At 41.5% G+C, this 25,096-nt stretch overlaps 1 protein-coding gene across 20 annotated transcripts in view; it reads right to left on the bottom strand.

Moving 5' to 3' along the window:
* The window catches only part of tnrc6c1 (trinucleotide repeat containing adaptor 6C1), an 881,061-nt gene that overhangs the window by 158,189 nt on the left and 697,776 nt on the right, over positions 1 to 25,096 (bottom strand). For 15 of the 20 annotated variants that reach the window (XM_072483296.1, XM_072483314.1, XM_072483305.1 and 12 more), the window contains 2 exons: positions 11,737 to 11,854; positions 11,618 to 11,639 (listed from right to left, as the gene is read on the bottom strand). In XM_072483296.1, the coding sequence (XP_072339397.1) occupies positions 11,618 to 11,639; positions 11,737 to 11,854 (140 nt within the window). The remainder of the gene's footprint in view (positions 1 to 11,617; positions 11,640 to 11,736; positions 11,855 to 25,096) is intronic. The other 5 variants (XM_072483297.1, XM_072483300.1, XM_072483312.1 and 2 more) reach the window with 1 other exon arrangement.

Genomic DNA, 25,096 nt, shown 5'->3' with positions numbered 1-25,096 from the left:
CCATCACGAGCCAAAACCAAACACATTTTCCCCTCCCCTTTCAGCATTCCAAAGCACCCGTGTTCCCCTTTCCATGCACCACCCCCCATGTATGAGTAACAGATCCAATCAATGCCTGCTTTTTCATCTATTCTTTACAATCACTCCTGCCAAATGAAGCAGCAATTTACTTGTGCTTCATATGCAATGCTCACTGTTCACAACACAGTCTTCTCTATAGGGGGATTGCACGATCACTATGCAATCCGTTAAATGGCAATCAGTTGCTTGCTATTTTAATTCACGGCGCCTCTCCCATAATGGCCTCTCAGTCTCCTACACTGTTCCAATGAAGCTCGATGAGAATGAGAGAAACAGCATCCGATCTTTCGTTTGAAGAAGCTATACCTTTTGGACACAATATGGAGTTCAACATTTCAGATCATAGCCTCTGCACATTTTTTGCAACAGTAGGTGTTGGTATTGATTCTGATGCTGCCATCTTTTGGACCCACTTTTGTTTCTCTCTTTTCTCTTGTACCATTATCCTTTTTGTTCAGTTTATTGTCACATGTACCGAGGTACCGTGAAAAGTATTGTTCTGCGTGCAGCTCAGACAGATCATTCCGTACATGAAAAAAAACATAATAGGGCAAAAATAAAATACACAATGGAAATACATAGGCATCGGGTGAAGCATACAGAGTGTAGTATTACTCAGTAGAGAAGGTGTGTGAAGAGATCAGATCAGTCCATGCGTCCATCAGAGGATTGTTTAGACGTCTGGTAACAGGGTGGGGGGGGGGAATAAGTTGTTTTTGAATATGTTCGTGCGTGTTCTCAGACTTTTGTATTTCCTGCCTGACAGAAGAAGTTGGAAGAGTGAGTAAGCCGGGTGGCAGGGGTGTTTGATTATGCTGCCTGCTTTCCCAAGGCAGCGGGAAGTATGGACAGAGTCAATGGATGGAAGACGGGTTCATGTGCTGGACTGGGCGGTGTTCACGACTCTGTAGTTTCTTCCGGTCTTGGGCCGAGCAGTTGCCATACCAGGCTGTGATGCAGCCAGATAGGATGCTTTCTGTGGTGCATCTGTAAAAGGTGGGACGAGTCAGTGTGGACATGCCAAATTTCCTAAGTTTCCTGAGGAAGTATATGCGTTGTTCTGCTTTTTTGGTCGCAGCGTCGACGTGGGTGGACCAGGACAGATTTTTGGTGATGTGCACATCAAGGAATTTGAAACTCAACTATCTCCACTTCAGCCCTGTTGATGCAGACAGGGGTGTGTACAAAGCTTTTGCTTCCTGAAGTCAATGACCAGCTCTTTAGTTTTGCTGACATGGAGGGAGAGATTATGGTCATTCATTTCGCACACTATCATAGACCTTCCCTTTTGTTCCTCCCTCCCATTTTTTCCTGCCTCTGAACTTGCTTAAAATCTGTTACTATCAGCAACATTTTCCATTTTTGATGAAAGATTGACCAGAAAGATTAACTGTTTCTCTTTCCATAGAAGCTGCTTAAATTGCTGAGCAATTTTAACATTTTCTGTTGAAGTTTTAGACTTCTAGAATCTTAAAATGAAGTACTTCATTCACAACAAAGTGATCAAAAACACAAAACTACCAAAACTTTCACAAGATTAGTTTTGACAAACAACCTGGTTAAAAGAGACGATGTAGATTATGAATTATTATGGCCAACATGTTCCTGGAAAGGTAAAGGGCGGGATGAAAAAGTCCAGAGAACCCTGGGTGTCAGGGGATATACAGGATTGGATAAGGAAAAAAAGGGAGGCTTATGGCAAATACAAGGGCTTAAAACAATAGAAGCCCTAGGAGGAGTATAAAAAGGGTGGGTGGGCGTACTTTAAGAAATTAGGAGAGCGAAGAGGGGGGCATGAAAAAACACTGGCGGGCAGGAAAATCCCAAGCTGTTTTGTAAATATATGAAGGGCAAGAGGGTAACCTGGGAAAGAGCAGGCCTGCCATTAGGGACCAAAGTGTCAATCGGCGTGTGGAGTCAGAAGGCATAGGTGAGGTTTTGAATTGAGTTTTTGTATCTGTTTTCACTATGGAGAAGGTCGATGTAGGTATAGAAATTATGGGAGAGGGCTGATATAATTGAACAAATTAACATTTTAATAAAATAAATTTTATCATTGTGTTCATTCTAAAGTCAGCAAAATGTTCATGTTATCCTTCGCCACTTCTACTCTCCAAGGTCGATGTCCTTCGATTTGAAAATCAGTACCTATATACAGCAATACTGGCAACAAATTGTCAATACTACAAAATAAACTTGTATCCTTGTTCAAAAACCCATCTCAGGAAGCAAATGCACAGGGACACTGGGTGAAAACTGAATCGGATGATGAAGAGCCTGCCGATGTGCATGATCATGGGACATGAAGAATGGTAACATGCAAGATTCAAATTAACCTCGGAACCATATCTTAGCATTTTCATTACCGAGACAAGTTTCACGAGACTGATACCATGCAACTGTAAACCAAAATTACAAGTGGGCTCCCATAAACCATTAGAATCATCGCATGCAAGTCATTAACTTCTGCACAAAATTGTTTATTTCAGTTAATAATGCCAATAGCCAAAGTTGCTTTTCAGGCTGAACCATCATAAAAAGGAGCACTAGCAATAATTTTTATCGAAATTATACAATCAGAATACAACATAATAAGCCAACACTGACTGACCAGTTTCATTCTCATATTTTGGCAAGAGTGAGCAGTAGGACATGTTTTACTGAGACAATGGCCAAAGCATCTTAACTGGATCAGCTTTAGTTTGTACTTTGCCTGATTTAACTGCAATAGTATTTCATTCCCAACATTAACATCCATTGTCTGGAGCTCAAAAAAGCTCGATTTTACCTCAGAATCACCTCCAATTCCTTTTTTTTTCGTTAAAAGACATAAATCCTTATAATGGCTTACTGGCCAACTTATGTACCAATGGAAGTTAATTTATCCTTGGAGATGCTGAAACTTCAGGAGATTTTGAAGAAGAGACATTTTAATCTGAGTCAGCAGTGGCAGAAAGTTGCAGTGGCAATCAACTGTCGATCATTGTGTAGTGAAGAGGGGCAGAAATGGTTGTTGGAGGTCCCTGGTTATAGATGTTTCAATAAGATTAGGGAGGGTGGTAAAAGAGGTGTGGGGGTGGCATTATTAATTAGAGATAGTATAACAGCTGCAGAAAGGCAGTTCGAGGAGTATCACCCTATTGAGGTAGTATGGGTTGCAGTCAGAAATAGGAAAGGAGCAGTCACCTTGTTAGGAGTTTTCTATAGGCCCCCCAATAGTAGCAGAGATGTGGAGGAACAGATTGGGAAACAGATTTTGGAAAGGTGCAGAAGTCATAGGGTAGTAGTCATGGGCGACTTTAACTTCCCAAATATTGAGTGGAAACTCTTTAGATCAAATAGTTTGGATGGGGTGGTGTTTGTGCAGTGTCCAGGAAGCTTTTCTAACACCGTATGTAGATTGTCCGACCAGAGGAGGGGCAATATTGGATTTAGTACTGGGTAATGAACCAGGGCAAGTGATAGATTTGTTAGTGGGGGAGCATTTTGGAGATAGTGACCACAATTCTGTGACTTTCACTTTAGTAATGGAGAGGGATAGGTACGTGCAACAGGGCAAGGTTTACAATTGGGGGAAGGGTAAATACGATGTTGTCAGACAAGAATTGAAGTGCATAAGTTGGGAACATAGGCTGTCAGGGAAGGACACAAGTGAAATGTGGACCTTGTTCAAGGAACAGGTGCTACGTGTCCTTGATATGTATGTCCCTGTCAGGCAGGGAAGAGATGGTCGAGTGAGGGAACCATGGTTGACAAGAGAGGTTGAATGTCTTGTTAAGAGGAAAAAGGAGACTTACGTAAGGCTGAGGAAACAAGGTTCAGACAGGGCACTGGAGGGATACAAGAAAGCCAGGAGGGAACTGAAGAAAGGGGTTAGGAGAGCTAAGAGAGGGCATGAACAATCTTTGGCGGGTAGGATCAAGGAAAACCCCAAGGCCTTTTACACATGAGAGAAATATGAGAATGACTAGAGAGAGGGTAGGTCCGATCAAGGACAGTAGCGGGAGATTGTGTATTGAGTCTGAAGAGATAGGAGAGGTCTTGAATGAGTACTTTTCTTCTGTATTTACAAATGAGAGGGGCGATATTGTTGGAGAGGACAGTGTGAAACAGACTGGTATGCTCGAGGAAATATTTGTTAGGAAGGAAGATGTGTTGGGCATTTTGAAAAACTTGAGGATAGACTAGTCCCCCGGGCCTGACGGGATATATCCAAGGATTCTATGGGAAGCAAGAGATGAAATTGCAGAGCCGTTGGCAATGATCTTTTCGTCCTCACTGTCAACAGGGGTGGTACCAGGGGATTGGAGAGTGCGAATGTCGTGCCCCTGTTCAAAAGAGGAACTAGGGATAACCCTGGGAATTACAGGCCAGTTAGTCTTACTTCGGTGGTAGGCAAAGTAATGGAAAGGGTACTGAAGGATAGGATTTCTGAGCATCTGGAAAGACACTGCTTGATTAGGGATAGTCAGCACGGATTTGTGAGGGGTAGGTCTTGCCTTACAAGTCTTATTGAATTCTTTGAGGAGGTGACCAAGCATGTGGATGAAGATAAAGCAGTGGATGTAGTGTACATGGATTTTAGTAAGGCATTTGATAAAGTTCCCCATGGTAGGCTTATGCAGAAAGTAAGGAGGCATGGGATAGTGGGAAATTTGGCCAGTTGGATAACGAACTGGCTAACCGATAGAAGTCAGAGAGTGGTGGTGGATGGCAAATATTCAGCCTGGATCCCAGTTACCAGTGGCGTACCGCAGGGATCAGTTCTGGGTCCTCTGCTGTTTGTGATTTTCATTAATGACTTGGATGAGGGAGTTGAAGGGTGGGTCAGTAAATTTGCAGACGATACGAAGATTGGTGGAGTTGTGGATAGTAAGGAGGGCTGTTGTCGGCTGCAAAGAGACATAGATAGGATGCAGAGCTGGGCTGAGAAGTGGCAGATGGAGTTTAACCCTGAAAAGTGTGAGGTTGTCCATTTTGGAAGGACAAATATGAATGCAGAATACAGGGTTAACGGTAGAGTTCTTGGCAATGTGGAGGAGCAGAGAGATCTGGGGGTCTATGTTCATACATCTTTGAAAGTTGCCACTCAAGTGGATAGAGCTGTGAAGAAGGCCTATGGTGTGCTCGCGTTCATTAACAGAGGGATTGAATTTAAGAGCCGTGAGGTGATGATGCAGCTGTACAAAACTTTGGTAAGGCCACATTTGGAGTACTGTGTACAGTTCTGGTCACCTCATTTTAGGAAGGATGTGGAAGCTCTGGAAAAGGTGCAAAGAAGATTTACCAGGATGTTGCCTGGAATGGAGAGTAGGTCTTACGAGGAAAGGTTGAGGGTGCTAGGCCTTTTCTCATTAGAGCGGAGAAGGATGAGGGGCGACTTGATAGAGGTTTATAAGATGATCAGGGGAATAGATAGAGTAGACAGTCAGAGACTTTTTCCCCGGGTGGAACAAACCATTACAAGGGGACATAAATTTAAGGTGAAAGGTGGAAGATATAGGAGGGATATCAGAGGTAGGTTCTTTACCCAGAGAGTAGTGGGGGCATGGAATGCACTGCCTGTAGAAGTAGTTGAGTCGGAAACATTAGGGACCTTCAAGCAGCTATTGGATAGGTACATGAATTATGGTAAAATTATATAGTGTAGATTTATTTGTTCTTAAGGGCAGCACGGTAGCATTGTGGATAGCACAATTGCTTCACAGCTCCATGGTCCCAGGTTCGATTCCGGCTTGGGTCATTGTCTGTGCGGAGTCTGCACGTCCTCCCAGTGTCTGCGTGGGTTTCCTCCGGGTGCTCCGGTTTCCTCCCACAGTTAGGTGAATTGGCCAATGATAAATTGCCCTTAATGTCCAAATTGCCCTTGGTGTTGGGTGGAGGTGTTGAGTTTGGGTAGGGTACTCTTTCCAAGAGCCGGTGCAGACTCAAAAGGCCGAATGGCCTCCTTCTGCACTGTAAATTCAATGATAATCTATGATTAATCTAGGGCAAAGGTTCGGCACAACATCGTGGGCCGAAGGGCCTGTTCTGTGCTGTATTTTCTATGTTCTTTGTTCTATGAAAGCAGAATTAAAGAGTAAGAAACAACGTCAAGAGCCCATTTTCCAAACTCTGGTACTATTCATGTTTAATGAATGGGAGGAGTTCAGTTTGGAAGAAATTAAATAAGAGATACAAAGGGCAAGAGCAGTGGGACCTGGATGCATATGTGCCCAAGTTATTGAAGGTGGCAGATCAGTTTGATGAGCAGTTAATAAAGCACATGGCATCCTGGACTTTGTTAATAGCAACATGGAGTACAAGAGCAAGGGGGTTTTAGTGAACTTGCATCCAACACTAATTCAGCCTCAGTTAGAGCACTTCATCCAGTTCCAGGCACTCAGTTTAGGAAGGATGTGAAGACTTTGTAAATAGTGTAGAAAGATTTACAAGAATGGCTCCAGGGATGAAGAGGTTGGAAAATTTGTGTTGTGTTCCATGGAGAAAAAGGCTAGGAAGGGCACTGAACAGATAAGGGATTGTGTTCCCATTCATGAGGAGAGGATGGACAATGAGGCTTCACAGATTTAAGTAATTCACAAAAAGCAGCAAGAAGAGAAAAAAAAACTTAAGGCGAACGGTAAAGATCTGGAATGCACTGCAGGAGAGGGAGGTGGAGGCAGGGTCAATGGAAGCATTTAAGAGGGAACAAGATTTTTAGCAGAATGCGAAAGGTTACAGGAGGCGAGGGGGGTTGCACTAAGTGAATTGCTCATTCGTAGAGCCAGTGAAGACACAATGGGCTGAATGGCCTCCTTCCGCTTAGTAACAATTCTTTTGAAGTGTTCCTGATTCATAAGGCATTGAGAGGAAGGGCCTGTGGGACAGCAGTTATAATAAAATTGCAATTATGGAGACATGGTTAAAGGAGGGAACAGGACTGGCAGCTTAACATTCTAGGATATTGTTGATTTAGACGGGACAGAAGGGTGTAGCCACGTAAAATGGCTGATTCCTGATTAGAATGGTCAAAACCCCGATTTAAAATGGCGAATGGAAGAGGCTGATGGGAACATCAGCCAACAGGACTCAAACGGACAGCTGCAGGTAAAACAGGGTATTCGCCTCTGGGGAAGTCAGTCCAGACTGATACCTGCAGCCATCAACATCACAACAACCCAGCCATCTGCATTTTAATCAGCCATCCCCGGGAACAATTGCTACAAATTAGCAATTGAAAGCCGACCCAGACCTTTCGGCGTCAGCATGGGCTGACACAAAGAAAGGTAAACGACCACCCCCCGATCAAGGATTCGCCCCAGTATTGGAGCATATCGAACCAAGTGATTGGGACCAAGTCCAATCACTTGGAACCAGGTACAAGGTCTGCCCCAAGAGGCGGGAAGCCCCTGGGGACTATAAGAATAGGGGCCAAGTTCAACTCGACCCTTCTTCTCCTGCTCGCAACCTTCGAGACCCTTCGACAAAGAAAACTGTAAGTGTTACTCCAGCGATCACTACCAGATAGGCGCTCCTGACTATCGACAGGCGCTCCGGACTATCGACTTGTACCAGCCTTTGAATCCCGCAGGCTCAGAATCAATTCGAAAGACCATTCGTTTCCCTGACTTGGTGGGCCATTTCCAAAGTTAAGTATTGGCCTTTAGTGGTAGGTAGTAGTCTAGAAGTAGGATTATTGTATAAGTATTTATTGCTGTAAAAATAAATGAGCGTTGATTTAACTCTTACTAAGCGGTGTGTTGCATTATTAATCATTACTTGGACTTGAACCACGTGGCGGTATCAGAAAGATACCTGGCGACTCATGAGCAAAGGTGACAGAATAAGAATAAAGTAAACTAAGGATAAAACAAGCAACAAGGGGAAACAAAAGAAATGGGGGAGTTGCATTGCTGATTAGGGACCAGATCACAGCTGTGATGAGGGAGGACACATTTTGGGGGCAGGAGAAGAGAGGAGGAGATCTTGTAGTGAGGCATTATGGGTGGAGCTCAGGAATAAGAAGGGTGAAATCACAATGTTGGGAGTGTACGTATAGACCTCCCAACAGCCCACAGGAGACCGAGGAGCAATTATGTAGTCAGATACTGAAAAGGTGTGAAAAAAGCAGGGTAGTTGTGATGGGTGACTTTAACTTCCGCCATCTTGACTGGGAATCCCTTATACCTAGGGGCTCAGATGAAGAGCAATTTGTTAGATGTGCCCAGTATGATACAATATGTCCAACCAGGGAGGGGGGCCATACTAGACTTGGTATTGGGGAATGAGCCAGGCGATTGATGTTTCAGTGGGGGAGCATTTTGGGTTTAGTGACCATAATTTCATAAGATTTCGAATAGTCATGGATAAGGACAGAGTGGCCTGTGGGTGAGGATGCTGAATTGGGCGAGGGCCAATTACATCCAAATTATTATTATTATTAGACAGGAACTGTGAAATGTGGATTGGGAGCAGCTATTTGAAGGCAAATCCACGTCTGACATGTGGGAGGCTTTTAAAGGCCAGTTGATTGAAGTGCAGGACAAGTATGTCAATGCAAAAATGAAGGATAGAAATGGCAGAATTCGGGAACCATGGATGACAACGGAAATTGTAAGCTTAGTCAATAGGAAAAAGGAAGTATACGATAGATCTAGGCATCTTAAAAATGACAAAGCCCTTGAGGAGTACAGTGAAAGTCGGAAGAAACTTAATGTGGTATTAGGAGAGCTAAAGGGACCATGAAATGTCTTTAGCAAACATGGTCAAGGAGAATCCCAAGGCGTGATATGCACATATTACAAGCAAGAGGGTAATAATAATAATAATAATCTTTATTATTGTCACACGTATGCTTAGATAAACACTGCAATGAAGTTACTGTGAAAATCCCCTAGTCACCATACTCTGGCACCTGTTCAGGTATACTGAGGGAGAATTCAGAATGTCCAATTGACCGAACAGCACATTTTTCGGGACTTGTGGGAGGAAACTGGAGCATCCAGAGGAAATCCACACAGACACGGGGAGAACGTGCAGACTCTGCACAGACAGTGACCCAAGCCAGGAATCGAACCTAGGACCCTGGTGCTGTGAAGCTCGATAGCAAGAGAAAGAGGAGGCCCACTCAAGGACAAATGGGTGAAATCCTTAACGAGTGCTTTGTATCGGTATTCACCAGGGAGAAGGACATAATTAATGTGGAGGCCAGGGATAGGTGTGTGAATGATCTTGAGAACATCAATATATCAAATGAGGAAGTGTTGAGTATCCAAAATTGCATTAAGGTAGACAAGTCCCCAGGGCCAGAAAGGATCTGTCCCAGGTTACTACAGGTGGCAAGGGGAGAAATAGTTGGGGTCTTAACAGATATCTTCACATCCTCTGTGACCACTGGAGAGGTTCCAGAGGACTGGAGAACTGCCAATGTTATTCCCTTGTTTGAAGAAAGTTAGCAGGGATAATCCAGCAAATTATAGGCCGACGAGCCGGACATCAGCGGCGGGGAAGCTTATGGAAAAGATACGGAGGGACAGGATATACGCACATTTGGAGAAAAATGGACTAATTAGTGACAGGCAGCATGGGGTTTTGTACTGGGAAGGTCATGTCTCACCAACTTGAGTTTTTTCGAAGAGGTGACAAAGAAAATTGATGACGGAAGGGCTGTGGATGTAGTTGATATGGACTTTAGTAAAGCATTTGACAAGGTCCCACATGGCAGACTGGTACAAAAACTAAATTCACATGGGATTTGGGGCGGGCTGGCTAGATGGATACAGAACTAGCTTGGATAGAGTAGCAGTGGAAGGGTGTTTTTCAGTATGGAGATCTGTAGCGAGTGGTGTTCCGCAGGGATCAGTGCTGGGACCTCTGTTGTCTGTAGTTCACATAAACGATGTAGAGGAAAAATGTGGGTGGTCTGATCAGTAAGTTTGCGGATAACACTAAGATTGACAGAGTTGCTGGTAGTGCCGAGGATTGTCAGAGGATACAACAGGATATAGATAGATTGGAGACTTGGGCACAGAAATGGCAGATGGAGTTTAATCTGGAAAAATGCGAGTGGATGCATTTTGGAGGATCAAATCCAGGTATGAATTATACTGCAAATGGCAAAACCCTTCGGAACATTAACATAGAGGGATCTGGGCGTGCAGGTCCACAGTTCCCTAAACGTGGGAACGAGGTGGCCAAGGTGATTAAGACAGCATATGGTACGTTTGCCTTCATCAGCCGGGGCATTGAGTACCGTATTTGAGTATTGCGTGCAGTTCTGGTCACCACATTATCAGAAGGACATGGAAGCTTTGGATAGAGTGCAAAGGTGGTTCACCAAGATGTTGCCTGGTTGAGGGTGTTGGCTATGAGGAGCGGTTGAATAAACTAGGATTGTTTTCACTGGAAAGACGGAGGCCGAGGGAAGACCTGATAGAGTTTACACAAAGTTATGAGAGGCATAGACAGGGTGGATAGTCAGAGGCTTTTTCCAAGGGTGGAAGTGTCAATTACAAGGGGCCACAGGTTCAAGGTGAGAGAGGGAAAGTTTAAGGGAGATGTGTGGGGCAAGTTTTTCCATACTAAGTGGTGTCTAGAACGCGCTGCCAGAGGATGTGGTGGAAGCAGGCACATCAGCAGCATTTACGAGGCATGAATAGGGAGTAAATAGAGGGATACAGACGGAGTAAGGGCAGAAGGCTGGTTTTTAGTTAGGCATCATGATCGGCACAGGCTTAGAGGGCCGAAGGGCTTGTTCCTGTGCTGTACTTTTCTTAGTTCCTTGTTCTATACAAATGTCAACTACGTAACTTTTTTGGGATTGGAAAAGAGCAAAAAACAGCACACTATTTTCAAATAAAAGATCAAAATATTTCTGCTTGGGAGATTTACTAGCGTTCTTTAGCCTCAGATTTACATTTTTGATGTTGAAACAGCCTGAAGAGTTAATACCCTATTTATGAAGTCAACATATGTTGTGCTTCATAAAATACACATGGGGCTGTACACTTTCAGGAAATGTAAACGTCAGTACGGTCAGATACCAAAACTTCCGCAGGGAAATTTGCGTCCAAGCATAATATACCAATAGCAGCAAATGGCAACAGATGCCACCATCGTACCTATATTGGCTCGGTCATTTGCAATCAGGCCATTGCCCGGATGAGCGCTCAGTTTGGCCAAACAAGTCCACAGTGCACTTTAACAATTGGGGTTATGTAGCTCATTAGACATCAACTGCAAGAGGACTAGTTCAATCAGAAGCAGTTTTGCAATATACCAGGTATTCTGAACCAATATTCCTTGGCACATTACATAAAACATGAGACAGGAAACAGAAAATAGGAAAATTTTACATAAATCCTTCATTGCATTGGCCCTCATTAAAGAGAACCAAATTGAACAAGTGTATTATGGATATATCTACTACTTTCAAAAAGCCATTGATAAAATGTTATACTGCATGATTGTGACATCCTCCTATAATATGATCAGAAAGAAGTTCACACAAGCGAGTTTACCTCTTATGAAGAATTAGGAACAAATAATAGCTAACCTTTGGTTTTATGTTCAGCAGCCTGCAAGAAAAAAAAGGAAACAGTTTATAGAACTGGTTCATTTGGTCAACGTATAATGATGAGAAAAACTATTTTTCTATTAAGTTGGAACAAATACCAATGTTGAATGCAGCACCTTTTTTTGAGCAGCTTCCTTCTTTTTCTTTTCTTCTTGCTTTTTCTTTTTCTTTTCTTCCATCAAATGGTCCTCTCCTTTAGTTTCTTGTTCTTTCTCACTATTTCATTAAACAGACAAAAACATTGGAAAAATTAAGCATTTCAAAATCTAGAAGCAAATAAAATCCTGAATCAAGCCAGAGTTACAACTGGAGCTTACGCCTATAAAATGTCACCAATTGACATATAGTGTTAAAAATCAGTGTTTCAACAATTTACTGCTGGTCTTCTCCACAAAAACGTTAAAAATAATTTGTATAACACTGAATAAACAGTATATTATTTTGAAAATCATAATTTCCAGACACTTGTAGGAAATTTCAACATTACAGCTATATGAACAGGTCAACACTGTGGCAATTAATTTTTTTTCTGATGCTCAAAATTGTTTGGTATGGTGATCCAAATTGAAAGATTGGTAATATTTTTTGCAAACACCGGAGAAAGTTTCAGTTTGTCTAATATTCTCATAAAACTAGGGATCAAGTAATTCAGGAGAAATCTCTTCAGTCAGAATGTGGAAATCACAGCTACGTGATAGGAGATGAATAGCTTAGTTGTAAAAAGTGGAAGCTCGGGAAGCATATGGGATGGAAAGAAATAGAAGGATGTGCTAATAATGAGGGATGAAGTAAATAAAGTGAGTGGAGGCTCATGGGGAGTATAAATGCCCCTGTTTCAATGCTGAAAATTCTGTGTAACTAGATGGCATAACGAGATTTAATGAGTCTTCCTTTGACACTAATTTCCATTTTCCACATCAGTTATCAGATTGCTTTGAGTCACTTGTTCTATATTACAAAAATAAAATGCAACACTTTAAGTATCAGCCATTTCTAATACTTTATTTCCTATTAATTCTGAGCATAAATATATAACTACCTGCTAAGTCTGACATGTGTATAAATGTATTTTTAGAAGAGAAGTCGTCCACAAAACTATTATACAAATTTATCATACCATTATTGACATGAGCTTGCCATGTTTGTTGAGAGCTGTAGTTCTTAAAATATTCAACGTTCTGTTTGCAGGCAGAAAATAAACTTGGGCAGAAAATATAGCAGAAACTTTCAAGAAGGTCAAGTGTTACTGTTTTACTATTAATTTTGTTTATACTGCTTTATTTCCTATTAACTCTAAGCATAAGAGATATCAGTAAAATAGCTCTAAAAATCACCTAAAGAAAAGGAAACTTTCAATGTATATTTGTCTTATAATAGGCATCAACAATCTTCTAGTTTGAAGTTATTTAAAAGATTTGCTATTTAAAAATATAGATTTTTTGAACCCATACAAAAACAGAATCCTTCTATATGGTCACCACTTGAGCATGGGGAATTATCAAGCGGACTACAGACTATACCAGTGAGATTAACACAACACAAACTGTTGCTCTTCTTCCCTCCCATCTCTTCTGGCGCAGCAAATTGGTCAACTGACAGGACCATCAGGGCAACTTCCACCTCAATACCAAGTACCAAAGATAAAATAAACTACATCCGGCCTAAGTCGCACTGTTCCCAGTACAAGCACAGCCAAACCAGAAAAATCCTGATGTATTTCAATGCATTCCCCTGGAAACATTATGCAATCAGATATGTTGAAACTACATAAAATAGGCACAAGAATGCCCACTTCCATGAAATGCACTTCGAAAAATACAATGAGAATGCACAATTTATTACATAATCGCTCCATGAATATATAACTATCTGCTAAGTCAGTCATATGTATAAATGTATTTTCAGGCGAAAAGAAGTCGTCCACAAAACTATTATACAAATTCATCATACCATTATTGACAGGAGCTTGCTAAGTTTGTTGAGAGCTGTAGTTCTTAAAATATTCAACGTTATGTTTGCAGTCAGAAAATAAACTTGGGCAGAAAATATAGCAGAAACTTTCAAGAAGTTTAAGTGTTACTGTTTTATTCAAATATTTTCACTATTAATTGTATAACCCACAGGCCAATGGACCTTTGTGGGTCAGCTCCTACAGCTTTTTGCACAAAATCTCAAAAACTCAATGCATGGCACAACGTAGCAAATTGTATTCTTTACAAAGGGTACGCATCTTTTCTTGAGACACACACAGACACACAAACGTACATATTTCCAAGTCTTTGCGAATTAGAGAAAGTAACAGGTCATAATCCAATGAGTATTCCATTGGAGGAAACGGCAGTAGGTTTTCTTGTAGTTCTCAGCATATGTTAGTTTACTGCAGTATATTCCATTTCATTCAAAATTTTTAGCATTTAAATCTCCATTATATTGCTTAATTTAAATGATTTCAATTTGCAAAATAAAACCTTAAATTAACAATTAACTGTGCCATTCAATTTTTTTTGCAATGCTTTTTTTGATATAAAAATGATCAGAGGGCTGAAGCTTGTGCCATAGGGTTGGCTGGCGTATTTAGAAACTACATGTGTGCCAGAATCTGCCAGCAAAATAACAGTGACTTTAATGTGCATGTTATTAGAGTGTAAAGATATAGCCAGTGACTTGTGAATCACTCAAATTGCTGGACAATTTTCAACGGGCAGCACGGTGGCAGTGGTGAACACTGCTGCCTCACAGCACCAGGGACCCGGTTTCAATTCTGGCCTAGGGTGCCTGTGTGGAGTTTGCACTTTCTCCCCGTTTCTGGGCGAGTTTTCTCCAGTTGCTCAGTTTCCTCCTAGTCCAAAGAAAATGAAATGAAAATCGCTTGACACAAGTAGGCTTCAAATGAAGTTACCGTGAAAAGCCCCTAGTCGAACATTCCGGCGCCTGTTCGGGGAGACTGGTACGGGAATTAAACCGTGCTGCTGGCCTGCCTTGGTCTGCTTTCAAAGCCAGCGATTTAGCCCTGTGCTAAACCAGCCCCTGGACGTGCAGGCTAGGTGGACTGGCCATTCTAAATTGCCCTTCAGTGTCCAGGAAGTGCAAATTAGGTTATAGAGATTGGATGGGTGGGCAGGGGAAGTGGACCTAGCTAGAGTGCTCTTTTGGAGTGTTGGTGCAGGCTAGATGGGCTGAATGGTCTGCTTCTGCACATAAGGGCGGGATTCTGTAAGTTAGCCTCATAAGTTAGCTCAAAGCATCAGAGTTCCAAAAAAATTGCTTAAACTTTGCATATTATTTACCAAACAAAATGTGCTGTTGAAAGACTAGAGTTGCAGTAGTTGGTTTGCACTGCTGCCTCATGACGTTGAGGACCTGGGTTCGATCCTGCCCACTGTCCATTTGGACTTTGCACATTCCTCCTCCCCCCCGCCCCCCCCCCCATGTATGCATGGGTCTCACCTCCATAACCCAAACATGTGCAGGGTAGGGGGATTGGCCACACTAAATTACCCTTTATTGGAAAAATATAAAAATCTCGAGTTGGTACTTTGCAGCGCAAAATCTTATTTTAATGATTGTGTTCCGACACCCTGTGCCAGTGCGCAGTCAATTCCAGCCCCACTTGACCCAGAGTCACAACACAATAATTAACCAATAATTTTGAGAAATAAACCAAGTCTTTGGTCCTTGGCTGCCCAATAATCAGTCACTAGATTTGCAAATGTAAAGACAATTATTGTTTCTAAGAACTATAATGAAATATGCAGCAAATACAACTGGTAAACTATTACCTAATTCCCACATTAACCTGTCCCCCACGTTATTAGTGTCACAAGCAGGCTTACATAACATTACAATGAAGTTTGTGAAAATCCCCCAGTCACCACACTCTGGCACCTGTTCGCGTACACAGAGGGAGAATTCAGAATGGCCAATTCACCTAACAAGCACGTCTTTCGGGACTCATGGGAGGAAACCGGAGTGCCCGGATGAAACCCACGCAGACACGTGGAGAACGTGCAGATTCCGCACAGGCACTAACCCAAGCCGGCAATCGAAACTGGGAGCATGGCACTGTGAAATAACTGTGCTAACCACTGTGCTACCGTGCCACCGACACATACACACCACACAGGATAGGCAAACACAGGGGTGGAAAGGGGTAAAAAGAAAACAAGTAAAGAAAGTCTTTGTTTCAGATTTGTTTTTGTTTTTTTTAAAAAGCACACCTTCCTTCACAGCAAGCTTGCAGTTAGTCTGTTTGTAGCCTGCACTGGTTTTCTCTGCATATGCATTCATTCAGGTTCTCTGCAACTTCAGAAATACAGCAGTTGAAGCCTCTCTGGAGAGAGATACGGAGGTGTGAGAGCGGGAGAGCGGAGCCTGCCCCCTGAGCCTTCAGGAATCAAACTGAAACAATTGGGACTCTGAAAATCATTCCAGTGGGATAGGATCCAATCATGTTACCAGGCAGAGCACTGCCTTTTGGGTCAATTTATTGGCCACCAGCCAATCAATCAAATCCCGCCCCATCTCTCTCTATGGTGCCGACAAGTCTGCAGCTCTTGATCAAATCAGCAGAAATGTCTCCTGTAACTTCAGCATTCTGCTGCTTGCCATAAACACACATGTCCATTGATCAGCCATGGATCAAAAATAACACAGTAAAGAAAGGGGAAATAAGGGACTAAATGGGAAGGACCTTTACAATGGGGCTAATGGGCATTATATCATCCAATCTCGGTTGCAAAAAGAGAATTGAAACTGCACAGTCTCATTTCTGCATGCAGTAAACTGAGATTTTTAAAATGTAAATATATTACTTTTGTTCTTTTTTGTTCTCTTTTGCATTCCAAACTCTCCCTCTATTTTCTTTTCTGTTATGTGATTTGATACCAATTCACCTCATTACCTCAACCCATCTTCAGTGGCAGAGGTAATGTTTAATCTATTTGTTAGCTTATCAGTAAACAATATATATTTATATATATATATATATATATATATATATATAAAATCTCAAAAACTAATGAACAGAGTTCAATAAAACTTGATACACACAGGGTTTGGCTGAAGAAATAACGGATTAGATTTTGCCAAAGATGCAGATCCAGAAATTGTTTAAAGGATTTGTTAACATTGGGATAAATGACGAGCTGACTCTTTTTTTTTTCTAGAACGGGGGTTGTATTAGAATGTTGCAGATTGTCTCAGTTGTTGTGGTTGAATTTGTCACAGCTGTCAAAATGCAAGCAGGGTTTGCAGAGCAGGTTGTTGGGACATAGATTGATCTGAAGTCTCCTCAGTGAGATGGAAGCTCGTAATAAAATATTGCTTTGCGCTTGGTAGCTACAAAGCATCAACCAGATAGGGAAAAGCCTCAAGGAATAGATGTGTAGTTATAACATTCAGTTAATAGAGCAGAGCAGATTACGCACTCCACCCAGTGCCCTCACTTGGTCTCTTCCTGTGCCATTCCTTCTTTTTTTTCCCCTCCCCAATCCTTAAATTGCATCCAATAAGGAGATAGACTGTCGGAGTAAAGGTCCTAGATGCTCCATTGACCTCACCACGCCATTATCAACTTGGCACTTTCAAAAATCAGTGGTGCAAATTACTTCCAAGTTGAAGATTTTATACTGTGGAAGGGCAGGCTCGAAGGGCTGAATGGCCCACTGACTCAAAGTTCTATATTCCTGCATTCATTGCAAAAAAATTTGGTTCATGGGAACATGGCAAGAAAAGTAAAACGGTAAAGAGCATTTTCAGATTGTGATTTGTCAAATTAGCCATTTTGCAAAAAGATCAAACAGGACATTCCAATCTGGGCTTTTGCTTACAAAATTTCTATTGTTTAAAATATGTACTCATTTCCATTTAATAATAATAAATAGAGATATAATGCCTTATAGCCACGTAATATAGCATTTGCAGTGAAGAGCCAACAAGGAGATCTTGCAGAAATTGCTGTGTTTCAGATACAAAATTTAAAAATCCGTGCAAGGGATATAAGACATTGACAGTAAATGCTAATTGAAGTTTCAAGCAGAGAAACGGTTAGGAGAATGAACAGGATGTGGTTTTCTTAGAACTAACCTGAACGGAATTGCTCAGTACATCTGGAAATGTGCAACTCAAATGCCACAAAATGGCTAATTTGACAAACCACAATCTGAAAATTCTCTTACCTTTTTGCTTTCTTGTCAAGCGGCCAGGAAACAAACCTTTTTGCTATAAATGCAAAGAATACAGGAATATCGGACTTAGGATCAGTAGGACATTCAGTTCTTCGATCATGCCCTGGCACATAAGATCATACCTGATCTCACTTTGGTCTCAACTCCACTTTCCTGCCTGTCCCCCATACAGAAATACATATAGTACATGTTTCATCCATACTGTGCAGAAAAGGCAGTTAGGAGCGAGCGAGCAACGTTTGTAAAAATAAATGAACATAAAATAGTAGGAGGAGTAAGCAATTTGGCCCCTCAAGCCTGCCCGGTTTAGTTCATTTGGCTAGATAGCTGGTTCGTAATGCAGAGCAAGGCCAGCAGAGCGGGTTCAATTCCTGTAAAGTCTGAAGTTATTATTGAGGGCCCTGGAAGTAAAAGGTTTGCTTCCTGAAGTTACTGGAGGTGCTGAATTCCCAAAAAACTGCAACCCAAAAATAGACAAGTCAACCCTCTGCAGCAATAGAGATACCTGAACAAGTTAATCCTCCAGCAATCCAAGTCAGTGTGGGCGATTGGACCAGTCAGCAAGCTCACTAAGTGAGGCAGTCACCACTAAGTTAGGCAGTCACCAAGAGCTGGGAAACCTCTCCTCCAAATCACAGAGCAAAGCCAAAACCTTCATTCTCATTTAAGTTGATTATAGTTAGACAAGCAATGCTGGTCAACCATGCCTCAATACAATAAAACTATTACAACCTTTTTGTCCATTTTTCCTATTTTTTAAAATGACAGTGTAATTAAAGTGCAAGGTTTCATTGGCAGTTTCAGTATAATCACAGATCCAGGAATTCTTCTTTGAAAATATTGATGGAGATATGTGCAGCCATAACATTATCAGTATCTCTTATGGTGTTGTGTGATGATGGAAATACTTCAGGAATCTTGGATTCCAGGTATTGGGCAATTTAAGGGTTAAAAGCATGGGGTTGAGTGTTTTTGACTGCAATGGTCATGTTTTTAAAAAATAATTCTGTTTTGCAGGGCCTGGGTGCTTTCTGCAGCCAGAAGGTGGAATTGACAAAGGAATGTGTTTTTCAGTCTGGACTAATGAACTGTGGTTTGACTGGAAATGTCCCTAGGGAGTTAATATGCTTTGCAACCTGCAGAGAAGAGGTAATTGCTGGGTGGAGCAAAGGAATGTAGGGAGACATTTTGAAAAGCTTTGGAGAGGCCTTTTTTTTTTTTGGAGAAAGCTTTGGAGAGACTTGCTTTTTTTGGAGAGGTTTTGTTTGGAGAAAGCTTTGGAGAGAGGAGTTGAATTCTGATCTGTTGGACACAGTCCACAATTCTCCCACAGTAAGATAGATTGAGAGCTGAATGTTTATTTTGTTGTTTAATGGAAAATTGAGTAGTAGTGTTTAAGGGGTAATTGCAAGCTGTTCTTTTTGGTGTGAAGTTCAAAAAGATAATATTGTATTCACAACAAAGTTTGTTTTTGAAAATACCAAAGCCATATTTCTTCATGCAATCACTCCGAGTAAATCATTCTTTCCACAGTCTTACAAATAAACTAAAATAGTGTGGTTTTGGGCCAGTATCCTAGCCACTGTTGGTGTCTCGTCTGGGATCATAATAGTTGTATATGAAGATGTCAGAGAACAGTGCCTCTTATTGTCAGTCTTCCAAGTTGCCATTTCTGCCTCTTTGCATCTTCAACTCTCCCCTCAACACTTTTTTTGTATCCTGTTCTGCTCGTCTCTCATTATTGAAATTCTGGTTAAAAATAATTCCTCGACTTAGGATGTATTTAAATGCTTACACACACAAAGTACTGCTGTAGAGAAATGTTTAACAAAGTGAAATATTTCATTTAAGTCACAAGCATTTATCTTTTGCTATAAAAAGTAACACCTTCAACAGCTGGACAGCTGAGACATCTACATATCATTTTCTATACATAAAATACGACTGAAGATGTGCACCTGCATGATGCAGTGCCTTTAACCTCAATGCAAACCACTTTAAGTGACTTTTCATTCATCCGATGCAGAAGTGCATTTGTTACCTTCTTAGCTTTACTTTTTATGAGATTCTGGTAGTCAAAGTAATTGTTTGCACTGAAAAAACATTGATTTAACAGGCGAATGGCAATAAAAATTAAATTTAAGTCAGGTCTGGCAGCATCTGCAGAGAGAAAAACAACTGTTTTAATGGACTCCTGCAAACATGCTGCCAAACCAGTGTTTTGCCAGCTCTCATTTCAGATATTTGGAATTTTCAGTATTTTGCTTTTATTTTAGGTGAATGGTACAGTCTGGTACACAATTTAAACAGTAGAAATACTTTGAAATAAAAATTTAATTTCTCCCAACTACCATTAGGAGCATCATCATTGAGCGAGATACCAGGTGGCATTTTACAATTCCTGCTCCTACTGTCAATATCAGCATAAACCTTAATCTAACAATGCAACTTGTTATGCTAAAACACTACCCTCTAAAACTTGCAATCTTTATGGCATCTGAATGAGATTTATAAATGTTTCTTCATTATGCAGCGACCTAGCCCATGATGAAATTGGTCAACTGTTCAGGCGGCACAGAAACAAGTCATCAGTACACTGTGAAAGACTCACATCAGGATTGCCCAAAATCAAAGGCATAGTGCCACCCAATGGTAAATTATCCTCAGTTCCTGTAATACACAGGACTAAAGCTGCACAATAGCAATCTTTTTGAGGATTCATTGGAACACAAATCAATAAAATGCACTTTTATGGACATTCCAGAAATTAGTTTCATTTATCCATAATACATCAAAAATAGCAGCATTGCCGTGGACATTTCAGATTTGACACCTGCAAACAAAAATATTTTGATCACAAAATACATTTAACAAGAACATGAAAAAGATTTTCTGCTTTGAAGTTAGTTACAAATATTGTGCATCATTGGAATGTTATCAACTCCGACAAACCCCCATATATCTCAACTTGTGAACTGAATTAGAGCATTTTCTATTACCCATTCATTTGCTCAAAGATCAAACTCCATAATCTTTCCCCTTGAAATTGTAACATAGCTTGGCAAACCTCGAGGACAACAGTAAAGGGCTTCAAGACAGTAGAATGGGAAGACAGGTGGCAATTTAATTTTATGTAACAAATTGCCACAGTATGTTTTGGTAGGGAAAGTAAGGAGTGGGAGGAAGCACTGACCAAAAAATTTAATTCCCTGAAAGTGCAAATAAATTAAAAACACTCAACAATGTTTTGGGTTTGATAGATTAGGGATTAGACAAAGAGCACAAAAATAAACAGGGGTTATGATAAATGCATGCAATGCAAAGCGTAGACAAGAGTACGGTGCAGTCTGTGCACCCATGACAGAAAGGATATTAAATCGATACAAAAAACTGTAAATCTATCAGAATACCAACAATAATAATATTTCTTATTGTCACAAGTAGGCTAACATTAACACTGCAATGAAGTTATTGTGAAAATCCCCTAGTCGCAATATAATTGCAAGGAGAGTTTGACAGGTAGACCCTGCATTTCTAAGCTAAAAAAGGGAGATATGGAGAGAGCTGGGCAGTGGGATAGTTGTACCAAAAGGATTAGTGCAACATGATGGCTTCATAAAGCATGGCCATAGGCCCCACCGCTGGCACCACCATTGCTTAATAAAAGCAAGATGAGGGTGTGATTTAGCCGAGGTACCTTCTCTTTCTCAGGAACTAAAGGGCTTACTGATTGACGAGTGTCCTCAATCTTATCTAATTTTTCTTTCAAAGAAGTGCCAGTCATGTGTGACACACACTGAATCTCATTACCAGGTTTATAAATCGAGTAACTGAGTAATTGACATTTACTCTAAACATTTCTATGTGCACTGCATATTGAGCAAATTCTCTTTCCCATATCCAGGGAGATTATGTGCATAACCAATGCTTCGGGACCCCAATCATGTACATGGTTACTGCTGGGATTTAAATGCCAAGATTGCATAGATTTAATTTTGCTTTCCTCACAAAGAAACCCGAAATGCAATGATGCACTGGCTTGCATGATCCTTTAGAGACTACAAAGAAGAATCCATGTCTCCCTTCCTTACAAAGATTTGCACCTCAACAAATTGGACAGTCGTGTCCTGAAGCATTATTCACCTGCTTGGGTCAATTACAAGTTATCAATCCATAAAAGGGCTAACATGGTTCACAGCCATGTTAATTTGAAGTGTCACAACCTCACTCTCATCTGAACAACTCACGAGGATGATAGTTGCCGAAATGACCACAGAGTAACCAGCAAACTCAAGTTTTCACCCGGATTCCGTGAACACAGCCTGTAAGAGCTTCATGCAAAATGCATTGTGAAGTGCACAATTTGGCAATATGACGCGAGAGTGTACGAACATAAGACCCATACCATACCCAACTATTTGTTGGCCCCACCATTTGAGGTACAGAGCCCCAGTAGCATCTTCTAGAGTTTCTATAGATCAAACATCATAGGTACTGATTGAGACTTGTTTTAAGTGTTTTCACAAGGTATATAGTGAGTGCCTTTTTACATTCTAGATAGCCTACACAGAAGTTATCTTGCATACTAGCTGCTTTCATACTCTTAATACCCATATCTAAGTTCAATGTTGCATACCAGGTTTACTCATCTGTTTAAACCAGGGCCTCACTAAGGCCGACTCCCCTTTTAGCTTAAGGCGAGGCAGAGCTCTATCTCCCCCATAAACTACCTCAGGTATTTTCAAATGGTGGGTGGGTCGTGGGAGGGTGTCGGGAGGGTCAAGGCGCTCCAGATCGCGGGAATTCAGGCTTTTAAAATTGCCGGCTGAGAGCGGCTTTAAAAATTACAACCGCAACCGGCTTTAAAAATGCGGGCGAGCTGCATGCGTGCCCACTCATCAGTGCGCATGCCCAGAGTCCAGAGAGAAACACTGTCTCCTCCTGACGTCAGTGCACTGACACAGAAGATTTTTTTAAATTCAATTCAGTCTTCCTGCATGTCTTGAACATGCTCAATGGCTGAGCCTGCAGAACTCTCTTTGATAGTGAATTTTAGAGATTAAAAAGGTTCACAATATGTTGAGTTAAGTAATTCCTCCTCATCCAGGTCTAAAATTGTCGCCTCATCCATGCCTAAAATTGTTGCAGTGTGACTTACAGACTATATCCCCAGGCTGTAAATCACCCATCTGAGGAAAACTTACATTCTGCATCTGCTCTGCAGAGTCATGAGAGAATAATACATGTTTCAATTAGGTAATTTCTCATTCTTCGCTACTTTAGACTACAGAATACAAGGCCAGGCTCACCTCTCGCATTAAAAGGCAAGAGAAATAGTGGGTCGTGAATGTCGGCCGGCGTGGGTCGTGAAGGATGCGTGAAGGATTTACCGGTTGGTAAAAATGGGTCCTGGGCAAAAAAAAGTTTGAAAACACGGATTTACCTCAGTTTGGTCCTTTCACCTGGATTAGAAAAATGTCTTACATCGCATACTTAAGAGTTCTGAACAAAGAAGAATTTAATGTAACCAAATTAATCATAATTTCAGACATGGGTCTTTTTCCCCCAATGAGCTCCTTTCGGGAGTAATGAAAGTCCATATCAATAACACTGACAACAGCCATCTTGGCTGTTCCAATGATTAAGGTGGTCATGCAGTTGCTCATGCCAGTCAGGTCAGGCAAATTTAGTGAAGCAGCCAACCGCAGCTAGAAGATAACAAAGATGCTGCGCGGTCTGGGGCTACCAAATGAAAACATGGCTACATACTGTGCAATCAATAATGTATTAATGGTGGACAAACACTGCAGTTTCCTACAAAACACTTTTTTTTTTTTTTTTAAACAAACAATTTTATTGAGGTATTTTTTGGCATTGTAAACAGTTTCAGATTACAGAAATATGCAAACATCAACAGAAACCAACATTTCAACCCAACCATAGTGCACATACCCGCTCCTCTCCCACCTACACTCCCCACTTGTTTATCCCTCCTACTCTACCCTAATCTCAACCCCCCCCAACCCGCTGACGTTCACTCTCCCGTGAAGAGGTCGATGAATGGTTGCCACCTTCGGGCGAACCCCAATACAGATCCCTTCAAGGCAAACTTGGATTTTTTTCCATACCCAGAAAACTGGTCATTTCCTCTTTCCAGCCCAGCTTTCTGCTCCAAATCCCTCAAACTCGCAAAGTTCCCCAGCAGGAACATATCGCCCACCCTCCTCACCCCCGCCATGTTCGAAACCCTCCATCCATGTTCCCGGGGGCGAATCGATGGTTATCACAAATTGGAGCCCAGATCGACGCCCCCACCTCCATGCAGGCTTTCTCTACTGGCCCCAAATGCCCAGGGCCGCCCCACTACCGGGCTGGTGGAGTACCTGGCCGGCGCAAACGGTAGGGGAGCAGTGACCAGGGCTGCCAAACTGGTGCCCCTGCATGAAGCCGCCTCCACCCGCTCTCAGATAGACCCCGTACCCACCATCCACTTCCTTATCATGGCTATGTTAGCCACCCAGTAGTAGTTGATCAGGCTCGGCAATGCCAGTCCCCCCTCGCTGCGGCTCCCTTCAAGCATCGCCTTCCTCACCCACGGGGATTTTCCTGCCCAGACAAAGCTCATGATGATTTTGCTGGTCCTTTTGAAGAAGGACCGTGGGATACAAAACACTTGAAAAGATTTCAGAAGTTACAATTTTTCAACAATCCAACGTGCTCAGTGTTATTTACTTCATTTACCATAGTCGCAATACATTTTCAAAAGTATAAAACAATAATATTTTAACCAATGCTTTATTTTGTAGTAAGAGAACAAATGAGAGATTGTACTTATCATCATTAGTATTGCAAATAAGAAAATAAAGTGTGTGTGTGTGTGGGTGGGTGGAGTGAGGAGATTGACTTTGCTCTGTTTTAGCATGCCACACATTGACGATCATAAATTACTCAGAGCAAAGAAGAAATCGCAGTCTGCGTAACTCTTCCTATGACCATTGAGATCAATGATAGGAAAATAAGGTGGCCCGGTGGCACAATTAGCGAGCGTGCTGTACATATATAGTGATAGGAAAATTATTAACTGGCAGGAAGATAAATTAATGGAAATAAGAAAACCAAAAGCTAACTGGTTGTCTGACAAGGAAAAAACATGTGTGTCCAAATTATGCTCCTAATGTTATAATCTCCTACATGTTTCTACTAACACTGAGTGCACATTCACCCTTCTCAGGACGCATCCTAAGAGCTTAAGGGAGATATTTCGAGCCAAGAA

This window comes from Scyliorhinus torazame, chromosome 18 (genome assembly GCF_047496885.1).
Source record: "Scyliorhinus torazame isolate Kashiwa2021f chromosome 18, sScyTor2.1, whole genome shotgun sequence".
In the NCBI taxonomy this organism is placed as follows: domain Eukaryota; kingdom Metazoa; phylum Chordata; class Chondrichthyes; order Carcharhiniformes; family Scyliorhinidae; genus Scyliorhinus; species Scyliorhinus torazame.
This window is presented reverse-complemented; position numbering and strand designations above follow the sequence as displayed.